General features: G+C 40.2%; 1 protein-coding gene across 4 annotated transcripts in view; it reads right to left on the reverse strand.

Annotated features, from left to right (window-relative positions):
* The window catches only part of SMAP2 (small ArfGAP2), a 49764-nt gene that overhangs the window by 12504 nt on the left and 15709 nt on the right, over positions 1-21551 (reverse strand). For all 4 annotated transcript variants that reach the window (XM_054493150.2, XM_054493137.2, XM_054493158.2 and 1 more), the window contains exons 2-4: positions 4030-4163; positions 2159-2244; positions 1069-1147 (exon numbers count right to left, since the gene is read on the reverse strand). In XM_054493150.2, the coding sequence (XP_054349125.1) occupies positions 1069-1147; positions 2159-2244; positions 4030-4163 (299 nt within the window). The remainder of the gene's footprint in view (positions 1-1068; positions 1148-2158; positions 2245-4029; positions 4164-21551) is intronic.

Raw genomic sequence — 21551 nt, forward strand, 5'->3', positions numbered from 1 at the left:
TAGATAAATAGCCAATTATTCCTAAGAGAATTTTCTGTAGAATCTTGTCAAAGGTTATTTAAAGGTCTAAATAGTCATATCGATTGGTTCTCCATTAGTTGTCATTAGTTAGGCATATTTTCCTCTTTCAGAAACCATGCTGTCTGTCCCCTCGTGTGTTATATTTGTCCTAGTTATCATATACTGTATTGCAGATTCTAAACATGCCTAGGATGGAATGTGTTCTTGGCAACTGGTAGTCAGTCTCCCTCTGAAACGCTTCTCAGAAACAAGGGTCCCACTGGCAATCAGTCCACCAACACATTGGTTATCAGCAGGTAATGCTGGAAATATACATTGGTCAAACTGAAGGAAACTCTGGTGATTTAATTACACCTACTTTTGTTGATTTCATTTACAGGAAAAAAAGTATATATGTGTGTATATATCTATGTAGATAGATATATCTGTAGTACATATACACATATACTGTTTTATTTTATCTAGTATATGCAACATGTCCATCCCAAGAAATAATTCAAAACTGGGAATCATCACTAACACCTTCTAACTACAGATTAAGGCAAGAATTCACTGATAGGCAGAAGTTTGTTTCATGATATCTCATGGTCTTGACTCAGTAACTGGCATTTTTTACTTTTGCTTAAAAATTTATTTTGAGACAGGGTCAAACTCCGTTGCCTAGGCTGGAGTGAAGTGGTGCAATCACAGCTCACTGCAGCCTCAACCTCCCTGGGTCACTGGATCCTCCCACCTCAGCCTTCCAAGTAGCTGGTTACTACAGGCATGTATACCACCACGCCTGGCTAATTTTTAATTTTTTTGTAGAGATGGGGGTCTTTCTTTGTTACCCAGGCTGGTATTAAACTTCTAGGTTCAAGTGATCCTCCCATCTCAACCTCCCAAAGTGATGGGATTAGGGGATGAGCCACCACACCTGGTCTACTTTTGCATTTTTTAAAAGATGGTTTTGGAGTGTTTTGGTAGCAGTTCTTCAACGTGTTCTCTGGCCTGATTTAATAAGCACATTACTTATTATGGACAAAACTTGAAAGATGTATAACCAACCCTAAAGGCATTGATGTCCAGACTTCGGTCCATGTATTTCTTCTTCTCATATTTGTCTCGAATAAATCCTTCGACAGCTCTGCAAAAAGCTTATTAAGGATGAATCCAACAAGCCTCTCAAACAGCAAGAAGATAAAAGGTCAATTGTGTTCCACGGAGCATTGTTCTCCTCCTTCCCTCTTGCCTGGTTTCCCCACATGGCTCCTGCCTCTTCATATGCAATTTCTCTGACCAAAACCTTAAAATGCCTCCTTCACAGTTAAAGCAGGGAATCATTCCTATGCTTTCCCTTCAGCGTGATGATAGCAGCAAGTGGAATTAACCTTCAAACTGACATTAGAGGCTGTCTGTGGCTGTTCCAGAATATAGGTAAAGCAGTCAAATGTCTATTTTAAAGCACTTAGGTCAATAGGCCTCAAACAAAGGCACGTAAGTGCCCCTTAAAAACAAACTCTTGTGCCTCACTGCCAAATTCTGACCAGTGGGTCTTCTGCAAGGCCCCAAATCTGCATTTAACAGGTTCCACCTGAACCCATTAAAAAAAAAGAACCTTAACAAGATGATCTACAAACTACATTTTGAGAAGCACTGCCTTTAAGGGATTTGGTTTTGTGTCCTAGGTGCTATCCTCTGTTGAACAGATGGTGGAAGAAAGTTATTGGTTATTGACAAACTGGTAAACAACAGTTAATTCTTTCACCCAAGACATAAAAAGATGATAAAAATGAATGGCAATTTTGCTGACTGCCAGGGTTAACAGAACACAATGAACTACTCTTTTTAATCAAACAATAGTTTCAGAGATCCAAAATAAACTAGTGGAGATGTAACTTTATGGAAGAATTCACAGTGAAATCACTGCAGTCTTAATTCCAGAGTGAGTCTTCTTCAAGTGACACCATATGACAATTCTGACATTCACAAATACATGTGCTTTTTGTGCACCTTGACTGCAGGACAGAGGACAAGCAAGGACACTGACTAATCCACATAGAGATGACCCAGTCACATTACAGGACTGGAATCTTGTCTGACTCTCCCCAAACATCAAAATACCACTCAGCCTTCTAAGTTGCTCCAGAAAAGATACGGGTCTATCTGAGGTCGCCGAAAGGTCTCAGGAAGATAGGCTTCATAAAGTCGGTTTGCCTTTCCATTTCCCATCTCTTGCATGCACTGTGACCAAAGAGAATGTAGAAACATGGAACGTCAGATCAAGAAAGAACTGAAAAACTTCTCACCCAATTCCTCTACTGTACAATTGAAGAACCAACCTAGAGAGTGTCAGAACCAACATTTAAACTTGTGTATTCTGATTTCCAATTCATGATTCCCTCTACCTTACTAGGATTTCCCAATCATTTGCCCCAAGCTGTCTTTCCCCTACTCCATAGGTTCCTTTTACTGAAATATTTGTGTACCAAGATACATTTAATTCAGTAATAAATCAAGATCTCATTTGAAAGTCTTAGATACACAGCTACCAATTAAAATGTCTACTTGGCAGGCAATGATCAGTGTTATCATTCTGAGTTTATACTACTAATCAATTCCAATAAATGTGTTTCCCATTAGGCTTTTAAGTAGACTCCTTAACACTTGTGAGGGATAAATCCCAAGAGCTTTTTAAATCTCCAGATTCCCAAATATCTCCACGGCATATAATTTCCTTCATAAAACAGAGTAAAGTGTAACTGAAAAATGTAACTCACCTTTTTAGACCTTTAATACATCTATAAATACAGTCTAAAGCAATTTCTAAAGCCATTTTCTGGTTAAGAGTAACCTCTGATTTCCATTACCAACTTTAGCAACTGGATTTGGGGGGCGCGGGGCTTCCCTTTTACTCCCAAGAAAGAAAAAATTAAAATTAAAGCATTTCAATGTAGGAAGAGAACAAAAAATAATGAAGCTATATCGAGGTACAGCTCTTAGGCCAGCCAGACTCATTAACTTAGGAGTCTCACTCCAAGCCCACCAAGCTAACAGCATGCAAGATTCATGTATGCATTCCAGCTGTTACAGCTTTTTAAAGATGATAACAATAAATATAATATATACGTTGTCTTATTTAATATACTTTTAAGGTTAATTATGTTTAAATTTATTTAAAATTTTTGAAATTTTAAATGTTATCTAATTCCACGTTTGTATGTGTCTAAAGATATATTAACAATCAGAAATGATGAGTTTACAAAAATGGATATATTTTAATATTATGTACCATTAAAATACTTTCCCTGTCTAAAAAAAAAGATTCATGTATGCATTTTAGCAATAAAATTTTTCTATAAGTCTATGATTTGGAGGTTTTTTTAAAAAGTGAATTTTTATTTATTTACTTTTTTTGAGACAGGGTCTCACTCTATTGCTCAGGCTAGAGTGCAATGGCATGATCATGGCTAACTGCAGCTTCAACTTCTGGGCTCAAGCAATCCTCCCACCTCAGCTTCCCAAACTGCTGGGATTACAGGTACATACCACCAGGCCCAGCTAATTTTTTAATTCTTTATTTTGTAGAGACAGGCGTCTCACTGTGTTGCCCAGGCTGGTCTTGAACTCCTGGACTCAAGCGATCCACCCACCTCGGCCTTACAAAGTGCTGGGATTACAGGCATGAGCCACCGTGCCCGACCAAAAGTGAATATTTGAAACTATAAATTTTAGACCTGCAAATGCTAATAGTCTTAGAAAATCACTCAAAGATCCCTCTTAATACTTTCGTGGAATCCTAGACCATAGACTATTTCTGTTTTTAAGGAGGTAAAATATAGGTAGAATAACTTGTATCTTAAATAGAAAGAATAAAAATTTCTGTTAAGGTACAAGAATTTGACGTTAAGTGTTTAACAACTAAATTTTCCTTTATCTTCACCTTTGTGCCAGGTTTGACTGAAATTCATCTGGAATTCCTTTTACGTAGATATATGGGAGCAGCTGACTCATTTTTGGGCTAAGTACCTGAATCTGTTCTTGAGTCCACTGGTCGAGGTTAACTGACTTTACCCTGGATATGTGCACCCCCAGATTCCTGTGGATTCCAGCACATCGAATGCAGATGAACACACCAATGTTCCAAGAGGCCCATCGCGGCCCTGTGAAAGTCAGGAACAGGGCAATAAAGTACAAATTACAACATTCAAGGCCTAAACTACAATATTAGATTATCAGACATTTCTGCTAGAACATAAGTGAAAGAATTTTTACCATAACCACCTGTTTATTGACTCTGCTCATTCCTCCATGTGTCAGCTTTTCTTTAGTTTAAATTTAAGTGTACAATACAGTGGTTTTTAGTATATTCACATAGTTGTGCAATGATTACTATTATCTAATTCCAGAACATTTTCATTAGTCCAAAAGAAATCATAAACCCATTAGCAGGCACTACCCATTTTCTCCCAGCTCTTCCTCCCAGCCCCTGGCAACTATGAATCTATTTTTTATCTCTATGGATTGCCAATTCTGGACATTTAATATAAAAAGAATTATATAATACGTGGGCATTTCTGCATGGTACAATTTTTTTTAGTGTCTGCTAATATGAGTGTTGAAACGCAGATGTTATAAGACTGTTACTTATATTAAGAAAAATCCCAGCAGTGCAAAGCCATGTCATATTCTATTTGGCCGAGCACCTTACATAAACAGTCTTCTCCCAAGAGACGTTTTAGTGGTGATGGGCCTGTATTCACCACTTTTTAGAGGTGTCCTGTATTCGGTTTTCCTACCAGGAAAAAAGATAGATATGGTATGCTTGTCCATGGCTCAACCTGTAATTGAAACTGTGTTTATCCTCCCCCCAACCCCAGGCCTATAAAATATGCATTCGCATTAACTTAATAGGATCCTTTCCCCTTAGGCTGATGTTCCTACTTTACTCAACTACTGAAGTATCTTGTTTCAAGATTGCCAAATAATAAAGATGCTTATAGCAACAAAAAAGAAATCTCAAATATGAATTTTAATTCAAAACTGTTACAGAATCTCCCATCCCCTGCCAGCGTTACTCATCCTAATAATCACTCTGAAAAATTATCACACTCCTCTTCATAATTTTTACCCAGGAAAAAAAAATGACTCATATGAAACCTGCCAAAAGCTTACTAAAAAATCAGAAATACTTCCTTCTCCATTATCCCACTTGGCAGAAATTTACCACATAAAATAAGTGTGACATAAAAATTAGAGGATGCAATAAAGAGGTGAAAAAGACACTGATTTTCTATAGAGATAAACAGGGCCTACGCTTGGAATGACAATGAGCACAAGACTTCAGTTCTTTAGGACACAGACAATTATTTGGTTAGCTAGCAGGTTTTTAATTTTTTAATTTTTATTTTTAGAGGCAGTCTCGCTGTCACCCAGACAGGGAGTGCTGTGGCACAATCATAGCTCACTGCAGCCTCGTCTTCCTGGGCTCAAGCAATCCTCCCGCCTCAGCCTCTGGAGTAGCTGGGACTATAGGCGTGTGCCACCCTGCCTGGCTAATATTTTTATTTACTGTAGAGACTAGGTCTCACTGCGTTGCCCAGGCTGGTCTTGAACTCTTGTCCTCAAACAATTCTCCCACTTCGGCCTCCCGAAGTGCTGGGATTACAGGTGTGAGCCACTGTGCCTGGCCAGCCTGAAGGTTTTGACAGCAGTTTTAATGAAGCATTGAATGCTAGAATCGTGTGGCAGAAAGTTAGTTTTAGAAATTTGAATTCATGATTATTACAAATAAGAATGTAATTTTTTGACAAAGATACCACTTATTTACTATGGCAAATACTGCAACAGAAGGCTCACATTCTCCTTATTACCACCAGGTGGTGCTCTCTGCCTGAAATTTTATCCCAATACCTTATTGTTATTACAAGCTCAGATTTACCTTCTAAAAAGATATTTAGTCCCTTCACATTCCTAGATGGATTTACATAGTTGGTCCGCCATGTATCTAATAAACACAAAAACGATTCGCACACTTGTTTCTGGTGTGAGAGTGTCACATCAAACACAAAATGAAAACCCTAAACTCATGTAAATGGGGTTTCTTAGCATGCTGTATATCCATTTTAGGTTACAGTTTTCATAAAGGAACTCCAATAAGATCTAAGTTATATAAGATTTAAAGTGGCACCAAGTTAATATTTCATGTTTCTTAAAGCATTTTTCCTTTGCTCTAGATTCCAGAGTCTAGAACTCACAAGACAAGTTAAGATGTATTTGTTTGCTAACAAAGTCAGAAGCCAAACACATTCATTAAAAATTAAAAGTCAGCTGTGAAATGTTACACTGTTTGCTTCCTGGCCTTAAGATGGGAAAAGGCAATTCCCAATCATCTCAGCCACTGTCACAGCTCCCACTCCAGAGTACTTAAAGTCTTTTTGCTTCTGAGGAATGCAAGGCTACGACTTGGAGCCTTGGGGTGACTCTGAAGCCACTGACAAGGCCTCAGTACAGAAACACAGGCAACTGTATTTTCATGAAAAGCCAGAGAAGAGCCTCTTCTCCCCGCCAAATCCCTACCTGACATCCCTTCTGAAACCTTTTCCCAGTGAATATAGTGATAGTTATATCCCAGATACTCAGTCTCTTTTAGTTTTGAGCCACTAGATTTATTAGTGAATAACTACATGTTCCATAAAAGATTCTGAAATTAGAGAAAAGAAAAATAAAAGAGACAAATGTTACTTATATGGTTGAAAACATGGGGAAATGGTGTAGTTACTTTTATTTCATTTTATTTTTTACAGACAGGGTCTCTCACTCTGTTGCCCAGGCTGGAATGCAGAGGCAAGATCATGGCTCACTGTAACCTCAAACTCCTGGCCTCAAGCGATTCTCCCACCTCAGCCTCCCATGTAGCTGGTACTACAGGCATGCACCACCATGCCCAGCTAATTTTTAAATTTTTTAAAAGACAAGGTGTCCCTATGTTGCTTAGGCTGACTGTGAACTCCTGGCCTCAAAGAATCCTCTCGCCTCAGCCTCCCAAAGCACTGGGATTACAGGCTTGAGCAACCATGCTCTGCCAGTTGTAGGATTTAGGTTTGAGCGCAGCTCCTTCAATGATTACCTGTGTGACCTTCTGAGAGATACTTACATTTCCTGAGCCTTAGTTTCCTCATCTATAAAATGTGTACAATAGCATTCACCTCACAGTGCCTAGAACACAGAGGGACTACATATAAGGACGTGGTATAGAATGAGGTTTCCAGAACCCACTTCCCATTCATCTTCCTGATAAGGGCCAGTTAACTCATTCATATATGTAATATATACCAACACTCTATGCAACACCACGGAGTGCTTCTTTTTATTTTATTTTAGTTTTATTTTTTTGAGACAGAGTCTTGCTCTGTCACTCAGGCTGGAGTTCAGTGGCGTGATTTCAGCTCACTGCAACCTCCGCCTCCTGGGTTCAAGCAACTCTCCTGCCTCAGCTTCCCGAGTAGCTGGGACTATAGGCGCGTGCCACCATGCCCCGCTAATTTTTGTATTTTAGTAGAGACAGGGTTTTGCCATGTTGGCCAGGCTGGTCTTGAACTCCAGACCTCTCTGGTGATCCACCCGCCTTGGCCTCTCAAAGGTCTGGGATTACAGGCGTTAGCCACCGCGCTCAGCCAGAGTGCTTCTTTTTAGAAAGTAATATGAGTTCTGGTCCTAAAATATCAGAACCAAAATGAACTGAATATCAGAGAGAAGAAATTTACCCTAGACCCAACTTCAAAGTCTTCTAGAAAACATGAAATTTTAAGCAGCTTCCTTTATTTATCTTAAAATATTTCTTGAAAATGCACTTTTTAAACCCTCACCTGTTCCCTTTCTCTGCTACACACCCCCATCCTGCCCTTGTGCTTGCATATGCCCCCATTACACAAGCAAAGAAAGAAGGCCCAAGGCTGTCAGCCTAAGTGGTGGGTACTTGGATTCCACAGTACCTGGTATTGCTGCTACAAGGCCAGCCTACTTTAATCTGGTAAACTTGCAAAAATGCAAGTGAAACCAATTGTTTCACTTAACATAATGACCTCCAGTTCCATCCATGTTGCTGCAAATGTCAGTGAGTTAAAAAAAAAGTGGATCTCATGAAGAGAGAGTAAATCGGTGTTCTAGAAGCCAGGAAGGGTAGGCGGATGGAGGAATAAATGAGGTTGATTAATGGGTACAAAAATACAGTTAGCCAGCCTGGCCAACACAGTGAAACCCCATCTCTACTAAAAATACAAAAAATTAGCCAGGCATGGTGGCACGCCCCTGTAATCCCAGCTACTGGGGAGGCTGAGGCAGGAGAATTGCTTGAATCCAGGAATCAGAGGTTGCAATGAGCTGAGATCACACCACTGCACTCCAGCCTGGGCGACACAGCGAGACCCTGTCTCAAAAAAAAAAAAAAACAAAAATACGGTTAGAAGAAATAAGACCTAGTGTTCAATAAATCAGTACAGTGACTATAGTAAATAATAATCTACCATATATCTCAAAATAGGTAGAAGAGAATAATTCAAATGTTCCCAGCATAAAGAAAAGATAAATGTTTAAGGTGATGTATATAGCATTATCATGATTTGGTTATTACACATTATGTGAATGTATCAAAATATCACTTGCACCCTGCAAACATGTACATCTAATTATGTATCAATAAAAAGAGATAAACCAATTGTTTAATACACATTGGTCATGGCAATCAAGGAAAAAAATATAAAAGATACCATTATGAAATTTAAATTGAAAAGAGATGCTGAGAGGCAATATGCCAAACAATTTTGAAAGCAAAGAGGATAGACAAATGATGTAAACTGGTAGTGATTGGCACAACACAAGAACAAGGTTACACATAAGTGAACATATTCAACAGGAGCCTAAGAGCAGGCTCGGGCAGCATCAAGCAATACTAAAACTAATATAGAATCACTCTGCAATAAGGGATCAGGGGAAGTGAAAAAAGTAGATGGAGATGGATTTGGTTAATCACTCAAGTAATCACCTGTCCTAAGTACCAGCTCAGTGTCGGAAAAACCTGGGTTCACATGGACCTGTTGCATGTATTTTGACAAGTTTCTCTAGGGCTTATGTCTCCATTTGTAAAATGAAAAGCATATATGTAATATCCAACTTATATTCAACTTCTGGACAGCTTCTACATACTGAATAACTACTGCTGCAAATTCCTCTTGCTGCTGAAACTTCCCCACCACCAAAGCTGCCAGGATTAGAGGGGCTCTGGGATTGACAACTCAGCAGACAGAAAAGGGGAACTAGCGTGATGGAGGACTTCAAGCTACTATTAATATTATAATAATTACATCATTGAGTTCTAATCTATGGAGTTCCAAACAAATAAATATTGAGGAGGAAAAAACATTGATAAATTGATGGCTACCTATATTTAGACCTGCTGGCATAATGGACCTGTCAAAAAGTTCAACGGGCAGGCTTAGAGAAGGGAAAGAACTTTCCCATCTTCCATCCAAATCCTGTGGAATCTATCTCGGAAACCTTTCCAGAATCTATCCATTTCTACCTAGACCTCCTCATGTCTCACCTATAAGCGTTTGTTTGTTTGTTTGTTTGTTTTTGAGACGGACTCTCGCTCTGTCACCCAGGCTGGAGTGCAGTGGCGCGATCTCGGTTCACTGCAAGCTCCGCCTCCCGGGTTCACGCCATTCTCCTGCCTCAGCCTCCCAAGTAGCTGAGACTACAGGCGCCCGAGACCACGCCCGGCTAATTTTGTTTTTGTATTTTTAGTAGAGACGGGGTTTCACTGTGGTAGCCAGGATGGTCTTGATCTCCTGACCTCGTGATCCGCCCGCCTCGGCCTCCTAGAGTGCTGGGATTACAGGCGTGAGCCACCGCGCCCAACCAGCATTGGTTCTCTTAACATTATTTATTGTATACCTATGTGCAAAGCAATTTGCCTGCTAAGTACTGGGGATACAAAGACAGAGAAAATAAAGAATAGATTCCTCAATTCAAAAAGCTCACAGACTAACAAGCAATTACTCTCCAGAATCCCACCAAAATAATCTTTCTAAAACACAAATCTGTACAGATCACACCTCTAAATATAAACCTTCCACGTAGTCTCATACATAAAGGTAAATATGTAAATTGGTGCACATTTTCTGAATAGCATATTCCAAACTAAGCTCTCAATCTCTTGCTACAAAATCTCCTCTTCCTTTTTTCTTCATCTTAGTCAACTACACCTCCATCCATTCCATTGCGTCAGTCAGAAAATTATGCATCATGAAACCTCTCTCTCCTTCAGCCCCCACATCACCAAGACAAAAATATCTGTCAAATCAGTATCTCTTCTCTCCATCTGTATCACTATTTCTGTAATCTAAAGCCACCAAGACTGTTTTGGACCATGCAATAACTTCCTAATAGCTCTCTCTCCACTTTTACATTCTCTTCTCCCTTGAGCCCAAACCAAAACCATTCTCCACCAAACAGCCAACTTGAGCTCTTAAAGAAGCAAAGTCACATTGTGCTGCTTAAAATTCTTCTATTACTATTGGATTAAATAACAAAATCTTTAACATAGTTTCCAAGGTCTTAAAGGTCTAGCCCATGCCTCCTTCCGCAGCCTCTTAATTCCTATGATAGCAGCCTTCTTTCATTTCCTCAAGGGACCAACATGTTCCTTCCTCAGGGCTTGCTGGCCTTTGTACATGCTGCTCCTGCTGCCTAAAAAAACTCTTTCCCTAACTGCCAAATGCCACTTGCAGCCTGGCCAACTCCTATACATCACGAGGGTCTCAGCTGAAATGCTTCTTCCTCAAAGGAGTCCTTCCTTGGCTCCCCAGTCTAAATCCGACTGTAACGTCTCTTCTACCCTTTCTTTTGGTTTTTACCTTACAGAACATTTCAGACAAATAAAAGCAGAGCATAATTAACCATGAGCTTCAGCAATTATCAACTCCTAGCCAATTTTGTTTCAGCTATACTCCCACCCACTGCCCCTCAACTCCAACCTTGGATTATTCTGAAGCAAATCCTAAATATCATACCATTTCATCTGTATATACTTCAGCATATATCTCTAAAAGATAAGGACTTTTTTTTAAAGGTTATGAACCTTCATTTACCCTTTACTCTTTCTTTTCCTTTTTTTTTTTTTTGAGACAGGGTCTTGCTCTCTCACCTAGGCTGGAGTGCAGTGGCGCGATCATAGCTCACAGCAGGCTGTCAGGCTCAGGCAATCCTCCCACCTCAATCTCCCAAGTAGCTGGGACTAGATGCATGAGCCACCACGCTCGGCTGAATTTTTTATTTTTGTAAAGATGGGTCATTGAGTGGTGTTAAGAGTCAGGAAAAAAAGAAAAGAAAAAAAAAAGACATGGGCCAGGCACGGTAGCTCACGCCTGTAATCCCAACACTTTGGGAGGCAGAGGTGGGCAGATGACCTGAGGTCAGGAGTTTGAGACAAGCCTGGCCAACATGGTGAAACTCCATCTCTACTAAAAATACAAAAAAAAAAACAAAAAAAAAACAAACTAGCCACACGTAGTGGCACGTGCCTGTAGTCCCAGCTACTTGGGAGGCTAAGGCAGGAGAATCACGTGAGCCCAGGAGGCGGAGGTTGCAGTGAGCCGAGATCCCGCCACTGCACTCCAGCCTGGGCAACAGAGCAAGGCTCTGTCTGAAAAAAATAAAAATAAAAATAAATCAATGAAATAAAAAAGAGACAGGGTCTCACTATGTTGCCCAGGCTGGTCTTGAACTCCTGGCCTCAAGTGATTTTCCTACTTTGGCCTCCCAAAGCCCTGAGATTACAGGAGTGAGCCACTGTGCCTGGCCACCCTTTACTTTTTCTAAATCATACCACATTTTGTTACTATCTAATTATTTGATTGTTTAAGATTTCTTTCCCGCTTAACTATGTGTGCCACAAGAGCTGACACCAGACCTGTGACATTCACTATCATATACTCACAGCATAGCATGGTTCCTTGAACATAGCAGGGAAGCAACATTTGTTTAAAGATTAATTAAAACTAAGTATGCTAGGGGCAGTGGCACATGTCTGTAGTCCCAGCTATTCAGGAGGCTGAGGTTGGAGGACCACTTGAGCCCAGGAGTTTGAGGCCAGCCTGGGCAACATATTGACACCCTATCTCAAAAAAACAAAAGAACTAAGTAAATCCTTTGACCCCACTTGTAAGAATTCATCAGGGAAAAAACAGGTCAAGTACACAAAGAAATATGTTAAGAATGTTCATTATTACATCTTTATGAAAATTAGAAATATCAATAGGTTACATTAAGGAATTATGGTATCACCATTTAACGGGGAAAAATTTTGGAGCCTCTATTTCATACAAAAGTATCTCCCTGATATAGTAATTTTAAAAATCCAGTATTAAAAGAGTATACATGAAACAATTCCATTTTTGTTTAAAATATGAATAAATGAGCTGGGTGTGGTGGCATGCCTCTGTAGTCCTAGCTACTTGGGAGGCTGAGGTGGGAGTACTGCTTGAGCCCAAGGATTCAAGGCTGCAATGAGCTATGATTGCACCATCGCACTCCATCCTAGGGAACAGAGCGAGACCTTGTCAAAAAAAAAAAAAAAAAAGAATAAATGTACAGGTATGCACAGAAAAAAAAATCTAGAAGAATATATGTAAATTATTACTATATCGGGATAATGGGATGGTGAAACATCTATTTTCTTCTCTATATATCCTCTCTGAATTGTTTGCAATGAGCTTTCTATTAATTTTGCAATGGGAAAAATCAGTACAGATATCGTAAAAACAAAACAACGTAAGCATCCAGGGCTCCTTACTGGCTGCAGGATAAGTTGAAACTCCTTAACATGATATATAAAGTCTGTTGAGAGCCTTGTAGTTTACACATGCTGAGGAAGTTGTAATTCTGAAATATGCAGCACACTCAAATCTCTTTGACTACACCATTCTTTCTACCTGGAATGGCTCTCTCCCTCATTCCCTGCTTGACAAACTTAAAAATCCAGTTCATCTGTGACGCCCTCCAATGGAAAAAACCCTAACTTTCTCTATCGCTAATAGCCCAGGGTATGCTTTGTTCTTCTAATACTTAATATCTTGTTCGAGTTGCTTACAGGTCTCTCTTCTTCTAAATAGACTATGAGCTCTGGAAGGCAATGACAATGTTCCTTCATCATTTATCCCAAACACTTGACACAATGCTAGCAAACAGAAGATGGTACACAATAAATGTGTGTTAAATGAATTCATCAATAAGCAACATAAATGTATATATTTTTCCTGTTTTGCAAAATGAAGGGAGAAGTTTTCAAATGCCTTAAAGGATAGCTATAACACAGAAAACGGATTAGGTTACTTTGGAAAGGCTTCAAAAGCAGAACTGGCACCAAGGAGTAGAAGTTGATTTTAGCACACTCTGGGGAAAAATTTTCTAACAATTAAGGTTGTGTAAAAACCAATGCAGCATATCCAGAAATTGTAAAATCTCAGTTAGTGCAGTGTTCAAACAGAGGCTTGGTAATCAGTTCTCAGGGATGGTAGAGAAATGATCCCCATGTGGTGAATTGGGTGAACAATGAGCCCTACAGTTCTTTCTACTACTACAGTCCTACTACTACGGTAGATGATTTGCAGTAATTTTTAGGTCCTTTCCTGCTTACCGTTCAATGGTTCTGAAAACGTAAAATGAAATAAACGATCTATGAAGATGTTAGGTCTTGAGGAACCTAAAACACGGAATCAAATTCGGTTCATGGAGCCTACACTAGGCACTGAAAACTGGTTAAATGCAACATACACATAAGGAAAAACCTAAATCAACAAACTCGGATTTTATAAGAAATTAATTCTACGTGACACAGCTTGTCATTAATTCTGACCCAAAATTTGGAAGTCAAAGTAAAAAAAGCAGCAGTATTTGTTTTAAGAACAAATCTAGTGCCAGTTACCTCAGTTCCACTCATTATATCCCTCCATTCTCTGATTCACTGAAAAGGAAGAATACACAGAAACACCAGTGGGATCTTGGAAAAATTATGTAGGGCTGCTGAGAGGTATGTTTACCTCTATGTTTTCATCTACACAAAAGAGAGTTCATCAAGTTCCTTATTCCAAAATAACAATAAACAGTAACTTTGAACTTCTGTAAGTACAAACATTTTAAGGAACCATGAGACCAAAATAAAGGCTTATGCAATCAACCTCTGCTTTCAGAACACTTGCAAGAGAAGTCCCTTTCCATCTGGGCCATCTTGCAAGACTGTTGTTTCCGTTTGTCAAAAAGAAACACTGTCTACATTTGTACAGTTGAAAAAAGAGCATAAGTTAAGCTTAAAAATGTCTGAGACAAAGAAAATTAAAACATGTCTGAGACTGGTTAGAGAATAAAGGTAAATCCTACACCAAGAAATTTTAAATTAGAAAATCAGAGGTGGAAAGGACTTTAGAAGTCCTCTTGGGTCCAGCCTCCCACTGAATGCACCCTCCTTCTAGGGGTGATCACCTGGCTTGTCCAATGCTAAGTCAGTTATGTACCATTTCAAAAGGTAGTCGGTTTGTCTATTAGACAGCACCGGCTATTAGAGAGGCCTTCCTTATACGGAGTCCCATTAATCTGTCTTCCTACCATTTTGATATCCTGGTGCTGCTTTTTACTCCCCCCATACTTATATAATATACCAAAGTATGCAAGATAAAGATGGAGGTTTGGAGATTCTAGCAGAAGAAAGCAGCCACTTATACACTCAACCAAAATACAAGCCCGCTGAACCAATTTAATCCAGGAGCTCAATGATAGAACAGACATAGCAATTAGACAGACTGCTGTGATTATCAATGGAGATGAAGCAAAGCAACATTATCTTCCTACCAGGTAACCGGAAAAAGGAGGTTAAGGGAAGTAGAACACTGCTAAGTACTCACTAATGAAATGATTAGTCAATCTATGTCTGAAACTAATTAAGCAGTTAACTTAAAATGGCTTATCTCAAAAAACATTAAAGCCCGTAACACAAAGAAATCAACAGGAAAGCAGACTGAAGTCTACTAGGAGAAAGGAAGGAGGCATTCTTCATCTTTCTCATGTTATTTAACTGGCCCTTCTTATCTACAGAGCTAAAGATACGAATTATCTAAACTACAGCACTAATTTCCTGTGTGACTTTAGACAAGTCAATATACCTCTCTGACAAGTCAATATATCTTAACCAGATTATCTCAAATCTACCTCTTCTAAAAGATAGTCACTGTATCTCAAAAATTCATTAAACTACTCCGAAAAGGTTGAAGGGAAGGCAATTAACTTTTAGTAAATTTGGCTCCACATTAATCTTACTGCCCTGGTTTATTATTATTATTATTATTATTATTATTATTATTATTATTATTATTATTATTATTATTTTGTAGAGGTGAGGTCTTGCTATGTTGCCCAGGCTGGTTTTGAACTCTTGGGCTCAAGTGATCTTCCCACCTTGGCCTACCAAAGTACTAGGATTACAGGCATGAGCCACTGGGCCTGGCCATTGGTTTATTATTAACAGGTAGGGATTTATTGTGACTCTTCCTTGCTGTCTCTGCCAGCAGTGGAAGGTAACTAGTGTATACTTAGGTGATGTTTCTGGGAATAAAGAACTATCAATCAGTCATCCTGTATCATTATTATCAACTCAATTTCCCAGGTGACTTCAGGAGGGAAAGAATGAGATCCTAGTTTGGACTTTGTTGGCTTTGAAAAGGACATTCTGCCAACATATGTTCTGATAATGTCATCACCCCATTCAAAGCTATGTCACTGGACCCCCCACCATCAACTGAACTCCAAACTTCTAAGTATGGCTTAAATTCTCCTGTGATCTGGGTCTTTAATTCTCATTACTCCTCTTCTCACTTCTATACACCAACAGTGACATCACTTCCTCTTAAAACTGTGTGTCATGTTCCTGACTCACAAAGGAATCTGAGAGAGTGAATACTACCCACAGAGACCCACAGGACTTTTTCTGATTTGGGGATGGGATACAGACAGAGGGACTCTTGGGTGTGGTGAGTCCCTGTTCCACCTAGAGGACCTCCTGACTGCCACAAAAATCAATATACACATATATCAAAACACCACACTGTATACTGTAAACATACACAATTTTCATTGTCAATTATATCATCATAAAAAAGAATTCTTTCCAGTTGGTGCTGGGGAAGCTATGCAGTGCTCTTGGTGGTAATGTCTGAGAGCTGAGACAAGGCCCAAGTCTTTGGAGGTTTCCCTAGGAGATTCTGGTATGTGCTGCTATGATTGTTTTTATAGTAAAGAGCCAACATATTTTAAGGAGGGAGAAAGAGCTAGCCAAGAGATTTTCTGCCAGTATTGAAGAACCTTGTAAAGTCAGTGAGATGAGACTGATTGCATAAGCCAATGAAGCCCCCAGTTGCTTCCGTGAGAGGCCAGTCCCTTGATGCTACAAACACTGAATAAGACAAAACTTAAAAATCTGAACAGGTCCACCTCTTCCTTTGAGGACAATAGACTTCTTCAAAAAAGAGCAAAAGTGGACCCCCTTAAGTTTTCATTTCATGGAGTGAACTGATGATGGCTAACCTTCAAGACACGGTTACTTGAAGATTCATCAAAATCCTTCCAATCCCTAGTGACTGGCACCCCAAACACCTAAACACACCACATAAGAGGAGAACAACTTCTGAGGGAAATGGGAGATGGTGTGATTGAAACACTTATCTTAAGAAAGCTTAGAACTGTGCTCCCAAGAAATCACAGGATGGAAGCAAAGAGTTCTGGAACTGAAGGAAAAAATTCTTGAAAACAAGCATATGAATGAACTCAGTTGCAAATGATAAAGAGAGCCAGCTAAAAATCTATGAAACTCCTGGAGAAGATAGATTTCCTTGCTCTCTTTAGAGCCAATTACATGGATAATGGCAACTTGGAATTGGAAAAAAGGGTGAATCAGAAAATGGAGACCACTTAGATTATTGTCAGGAGTTAATTTGAAGAAACTCATTGATTCTGTTCACGCAAATACTCCTTAAAAAGGTTAGAAGAGGCCGGGCGCGGTGCCTCACGCCTGTAATCCCAGCATTTTGGGATGCTAAGGCTGGTGGATCACCTGAGGTCAGGGGTTCAAGACTAGCCTGGCCAACATGCTGAAACCCCATCTCTACTAAAAATACAAAAATTTGGCAGGCATTGTGGCTCATGCCTGTAATTCTAACTATTTGGGAGGCTGAGGCAGGGGAATCGCTTGAACCTGGGAGGTGGAGGTTGCAGTGAGCCAAGATTGAGCCACTGTACTCCAGCCTGGGTGACAGAGCAAGACTCTGTCTCAAAAAAAAAAAAAAAAAAAAAAAAAGAGTTAGAAGAACTACTTACACTTTGTTGATCAACTTACAGTCTCTCACAAATAGCTTTACAGGGCCTATTTCCTCTATTTGCAAAACATCTTTTTGTGCAAATCTTGCTCTGCCCACTTTCCCCATGGAGCCTTTTCTCCTTCCTATTCCAACTCCCACAGCATTCTGCTGCCTCTCCTGCTGCACTCACTCATTTGTGGTTGTTCTGTTGTTGGGTTTTTTGTTTGTTCTTCTAAGATAGGGTCTTGCTTTGTTGCCCAAGCTAGAGTGCAGTGCAGCCTCAATCTCCTATGCTCAAGCAATCCTCCCACCTCAGCTTCTCGAGTAGCTGGGACTATAGGCATGTGCTACCACGCCTGGCCAGCTTCTATTTTTGAGAGCTCCTTTAGGTAACAACAATAATAAAAGTATACTAATTTAGTATATATATATTTTTTTGAGATGGATTCACGCTCTGTCACCCAGGCTGGAGTGCAGTGGCGTGATCTTGGCTCACTGCAACCCCCGCCTCCCGGGTTCAAGCTATTCTCCTGCCTCAGCCTCCCGAGTACCTGGGACTACAGGTGCATGCCACCACGCCTGGCTAATTTTTTGTATCTTTAGTAGAGACGGCGGGGTTTCACCATGTTAGGATGGTCTCTATCTCCTGACCTAGTGATGCACCTGCCTCAGCCTCCCAACGTGCTGGGATTACAGGCATGAGCCACTGAGCCCGGCCTAATTTAGTATACTTTTTAAAAACCTAGTATGACTATTTTGCTTATGTGGATTTAAGTTTTAGATCGCTTATTACAGAAAAATCACACAAAGGTAATTTAAATACCCTAAATAGAAAGTCAAGGGAAAGGGTGTCCTTAATGCTCCTTGTCTCCTGGTTAGCCTATGATATTTCAGCTCCAGCCAATTTCCTTTACACAAAGACCCTGCTTAAAGCATTTATGAATAAGCTGGAAGAGTGGTGGATGAGACATGGCTTCTCTGAATAGGGGAGGGAGGACACAAAAAATAGCTGCTTTCATGGAGGGCAGGAAAGAGATTATTTCATTAGGAGCCAAAGAGTGAGACTATCTCAGTACAAACAATTGTTTGGCTTGAAGACTCCATGTGGGTAATTACTCCAGCAAAGGCCCAGCAAAGGCTCAGCTGGAATGGAACACAGAGCCTGCCAGGACCTAAGGATAGGGACTGACAAAGGCTTAAGTGTCTGAATCATGGCTTTGGAATCCCAGAGCATCCCAGCAAAGATGCTCACAGAACACACTCTACCCCAATCAGCGAGAAGCACCATTCTGCACCCGACCGGGTGAAGAATGTGAATTTAAAACAGATGAGAAAATCTGGGGGTACTGGGAGCAAATTCAAAGTTATTAAACCTAAACTGATATTTTATAGCAAATGTAGCAAGTCCAAAGATTAGATTTCTTGGGCAATCTAATGCATTTCAACCACCACTTCAATGGCTAACAACAGGCTGGGTGGAGTTGGTGTGCAGAGAGGGACTGCTGAGCTAACAGCTGGCCAAATCATTTCAAAGTCAGCCAGGTGGACCTGATATTTCAAAACTTGGTATTATAATTAAACCAATTTCCTAGTGACCTCACTTCAGGTAATATAGGCAAACTTGGTTCTCAAGTTACTGTCTTCATCTCCTGGGGACATTCAGTTCTTTACATTTTTAGGTTACTTCAGGTTAACTTCCTCTTTGCAACAACCAGTTTCTACTCATATATTTAAAAACAAAAACAAAACAAAACAAAACAAAAAACTAAAGCTGCAAAGTGAGCCTGCCCACTGCGGGAGGGAAAGGGCCTATGTTTAGAAGAAGCTACTAAAAAGGGTGATATGGTCATTGTCCAGTGAGATTGCTCTTCCTCCTCCATCCCTAGGATGATTCCTCACCTCACCACATTGATGAGGGATTTTTTTCCCCTAGGAAGCTGAAGGGATAACTATCATAATACTAGATTCTGGATGCACAAGACCCAGTCCCGATCCATAACTCACAATCCCAGGGCCTTCCTAGGTTGCTACCTGATAGCCTTTGCGAGTGAATGCTTTCATACATTTCAATCATTACCCTGACCAAGGCTAATAGCAGGCTGGTGGGTGTAGGCGTGTAGGGACTGCTGTGCTAACAGCTGGGCAATCATTTCAAAGTTGGCCAGGTGGACTCAACATTTAAAAACTTGACATGGTCATTAAAGTCCTTCATAATCAAGTGTCGGCATTCATCTGTGTATAGTATACACTTAATGCACGCTTACTGATTAAACAGGTAATAAGCAATAGTGAAACAATATGAAAACTGATATTAAAAACAGCCCATATTCAAATAGTCCCATCTTTGTCCCTCTAGACCAATGGCTCCCAACAGAAACAATTTCCCCTCAAGGGGCAATGCTGATGTCTAGAGACATTTTTGGTTGTCACAACTGGGAGAGGTGTGGGGAAGAGCTACTGGCATCTAGTGGGCAGAGGACAGGAATGCTGGCTTCTAAACATTCTAAAATGCCCTGGACAGTGCCCACAACAAAGAATCACCCAAAATGTCAATAGTCAGAGGTTGAGAAATCCTGCTCTAGAGGAACCATTTTTAAGCCATTTAGTTTGAAGTGAGACATAAGAATATGTCAATTTTGTGGAAAAGCCTCTTCTCTTGTTCTGTAACAAACAGATACACGTTTAGAGTACAAAATTCTAAAATTGTAACAAACCTTAGGAATGATCTAGTCTAAGCACAGTTGGAGAAACTAAGGCCTAGAGAGGTCAAGTCATTTGCCCAAGTTCACAGAAGAAAGGATCAGCTAGACTGAAATTAGAATCACCTTTACATACCCAAATGTGTGTTATACATAGTAGATGCTCAATAATGGTCACTAAATTGATATCGTGTTCTTTTTTTTATTATTACAACACACAACTCACTCTCTGCTGCTGGGAATCTGAGACTGATTGTGAAGACTTCTTCCCATCCACACTCCTCTTCCTCAAAAAGAAGCCCAGAAGGGAAAAACAGTGTAATCTACTAGAGCTCAAGACTGAGTGGCCAGGCAGAAAATGTTTTTCAATTGTTTCCTGGGAAGCTCATGTCTTTCACCCAGGCAGAAGCTCTACACAAAACCTTCTAAGTGAGCAAATGAGCCCTTGTGCAAGACCATGGACATGTGAATTTCTCTTCGCAACTCAGCACAGCAGCTTTCCTAACACATTGGAGAAGTCCCAACCAATGGCAAACAGATGGAAAATCAGTGCCAGTTTCACTGAATCACAACCACATCCAAACAAGCTAGAAAGCTTTCAGTTCTAAACAAACAGCAGAATCAAAATGAATTCTGGGATCAAAGTACAGATGACTGGTTAGTCCAGTGGTGTGCAGAATATCAGTCATCAAAACAGCCCTGGCTTAAGGGAGGAGAGCAAAAGATGGAGATTTGCCCTTTGAAAAAGAAAACATTCACCACGATGTTTCAAAACCCAGGCGTTTCAGAATAGAACACAATGAGGTAGAGGTCAAAAGATATGGCACAAGGGGGTGGGGCAAAGATACCAGCCATGTGAATACAAAGATCCTGCAAAGGGAACATTAGGCAGATGAACCCAGGGCAGGTCTGGCGGGGGGAGGGGGGAGTGGGTGGAGGAGGGGGGCATCACAATTTCAAAAGAGCCCAAGTAAGATTCTCTAAACAAACCTGTTCCAGTGGGCACAAGGGGAGTTTCTAAAACTGCTGCAAGGTTACTAAATTCTACAGCACCTGAGAACAATGTCTAAATATTTACTCCCATCCCACAAAAGGGCTAAAGGACTGCTATTTCAGCCTCCTCTTTCACACTTCATGCTACATTTTTCCCCAAGATGATGTGTCACACCAAAACCTCCTACTGAGAGGGCAGAGGATTCGCTTCATGTCTAGCTCCAGCTTTCAAAGCAGCACAGGTGGCAGAAGCACAGAAATGAAATGGCACAAAGAAGCAATTACCACAAAGCAACCATGAGATTCACCTGCTCAGCTTCCTGGAGTGTCACAGATCTTCAGCTATCTGGGCTAATAATATGAGGGTGACTATCAAAAAACAAAACAAAGCATATGACCTGAACACACATTAACAGAATAATGCTGCTCATAATAGGGACATAGACACTATGTGCCA

Source organism: Pongo pygmaeus, chromosome 1 (assembly GCF_028885625.2).
Source record: "Pongo pygmaeus isolate AG05252 chromosome 1, NHGRI_mPonPyg2-v2.0_pri, whole genome shotgun sequence".
Classification (NCBI taxonomy): Eukaryota; Metazoa; Chordata; class Mammalia; order Primates; family Hominidae; genus Pongo; species Pongo pygmaeus.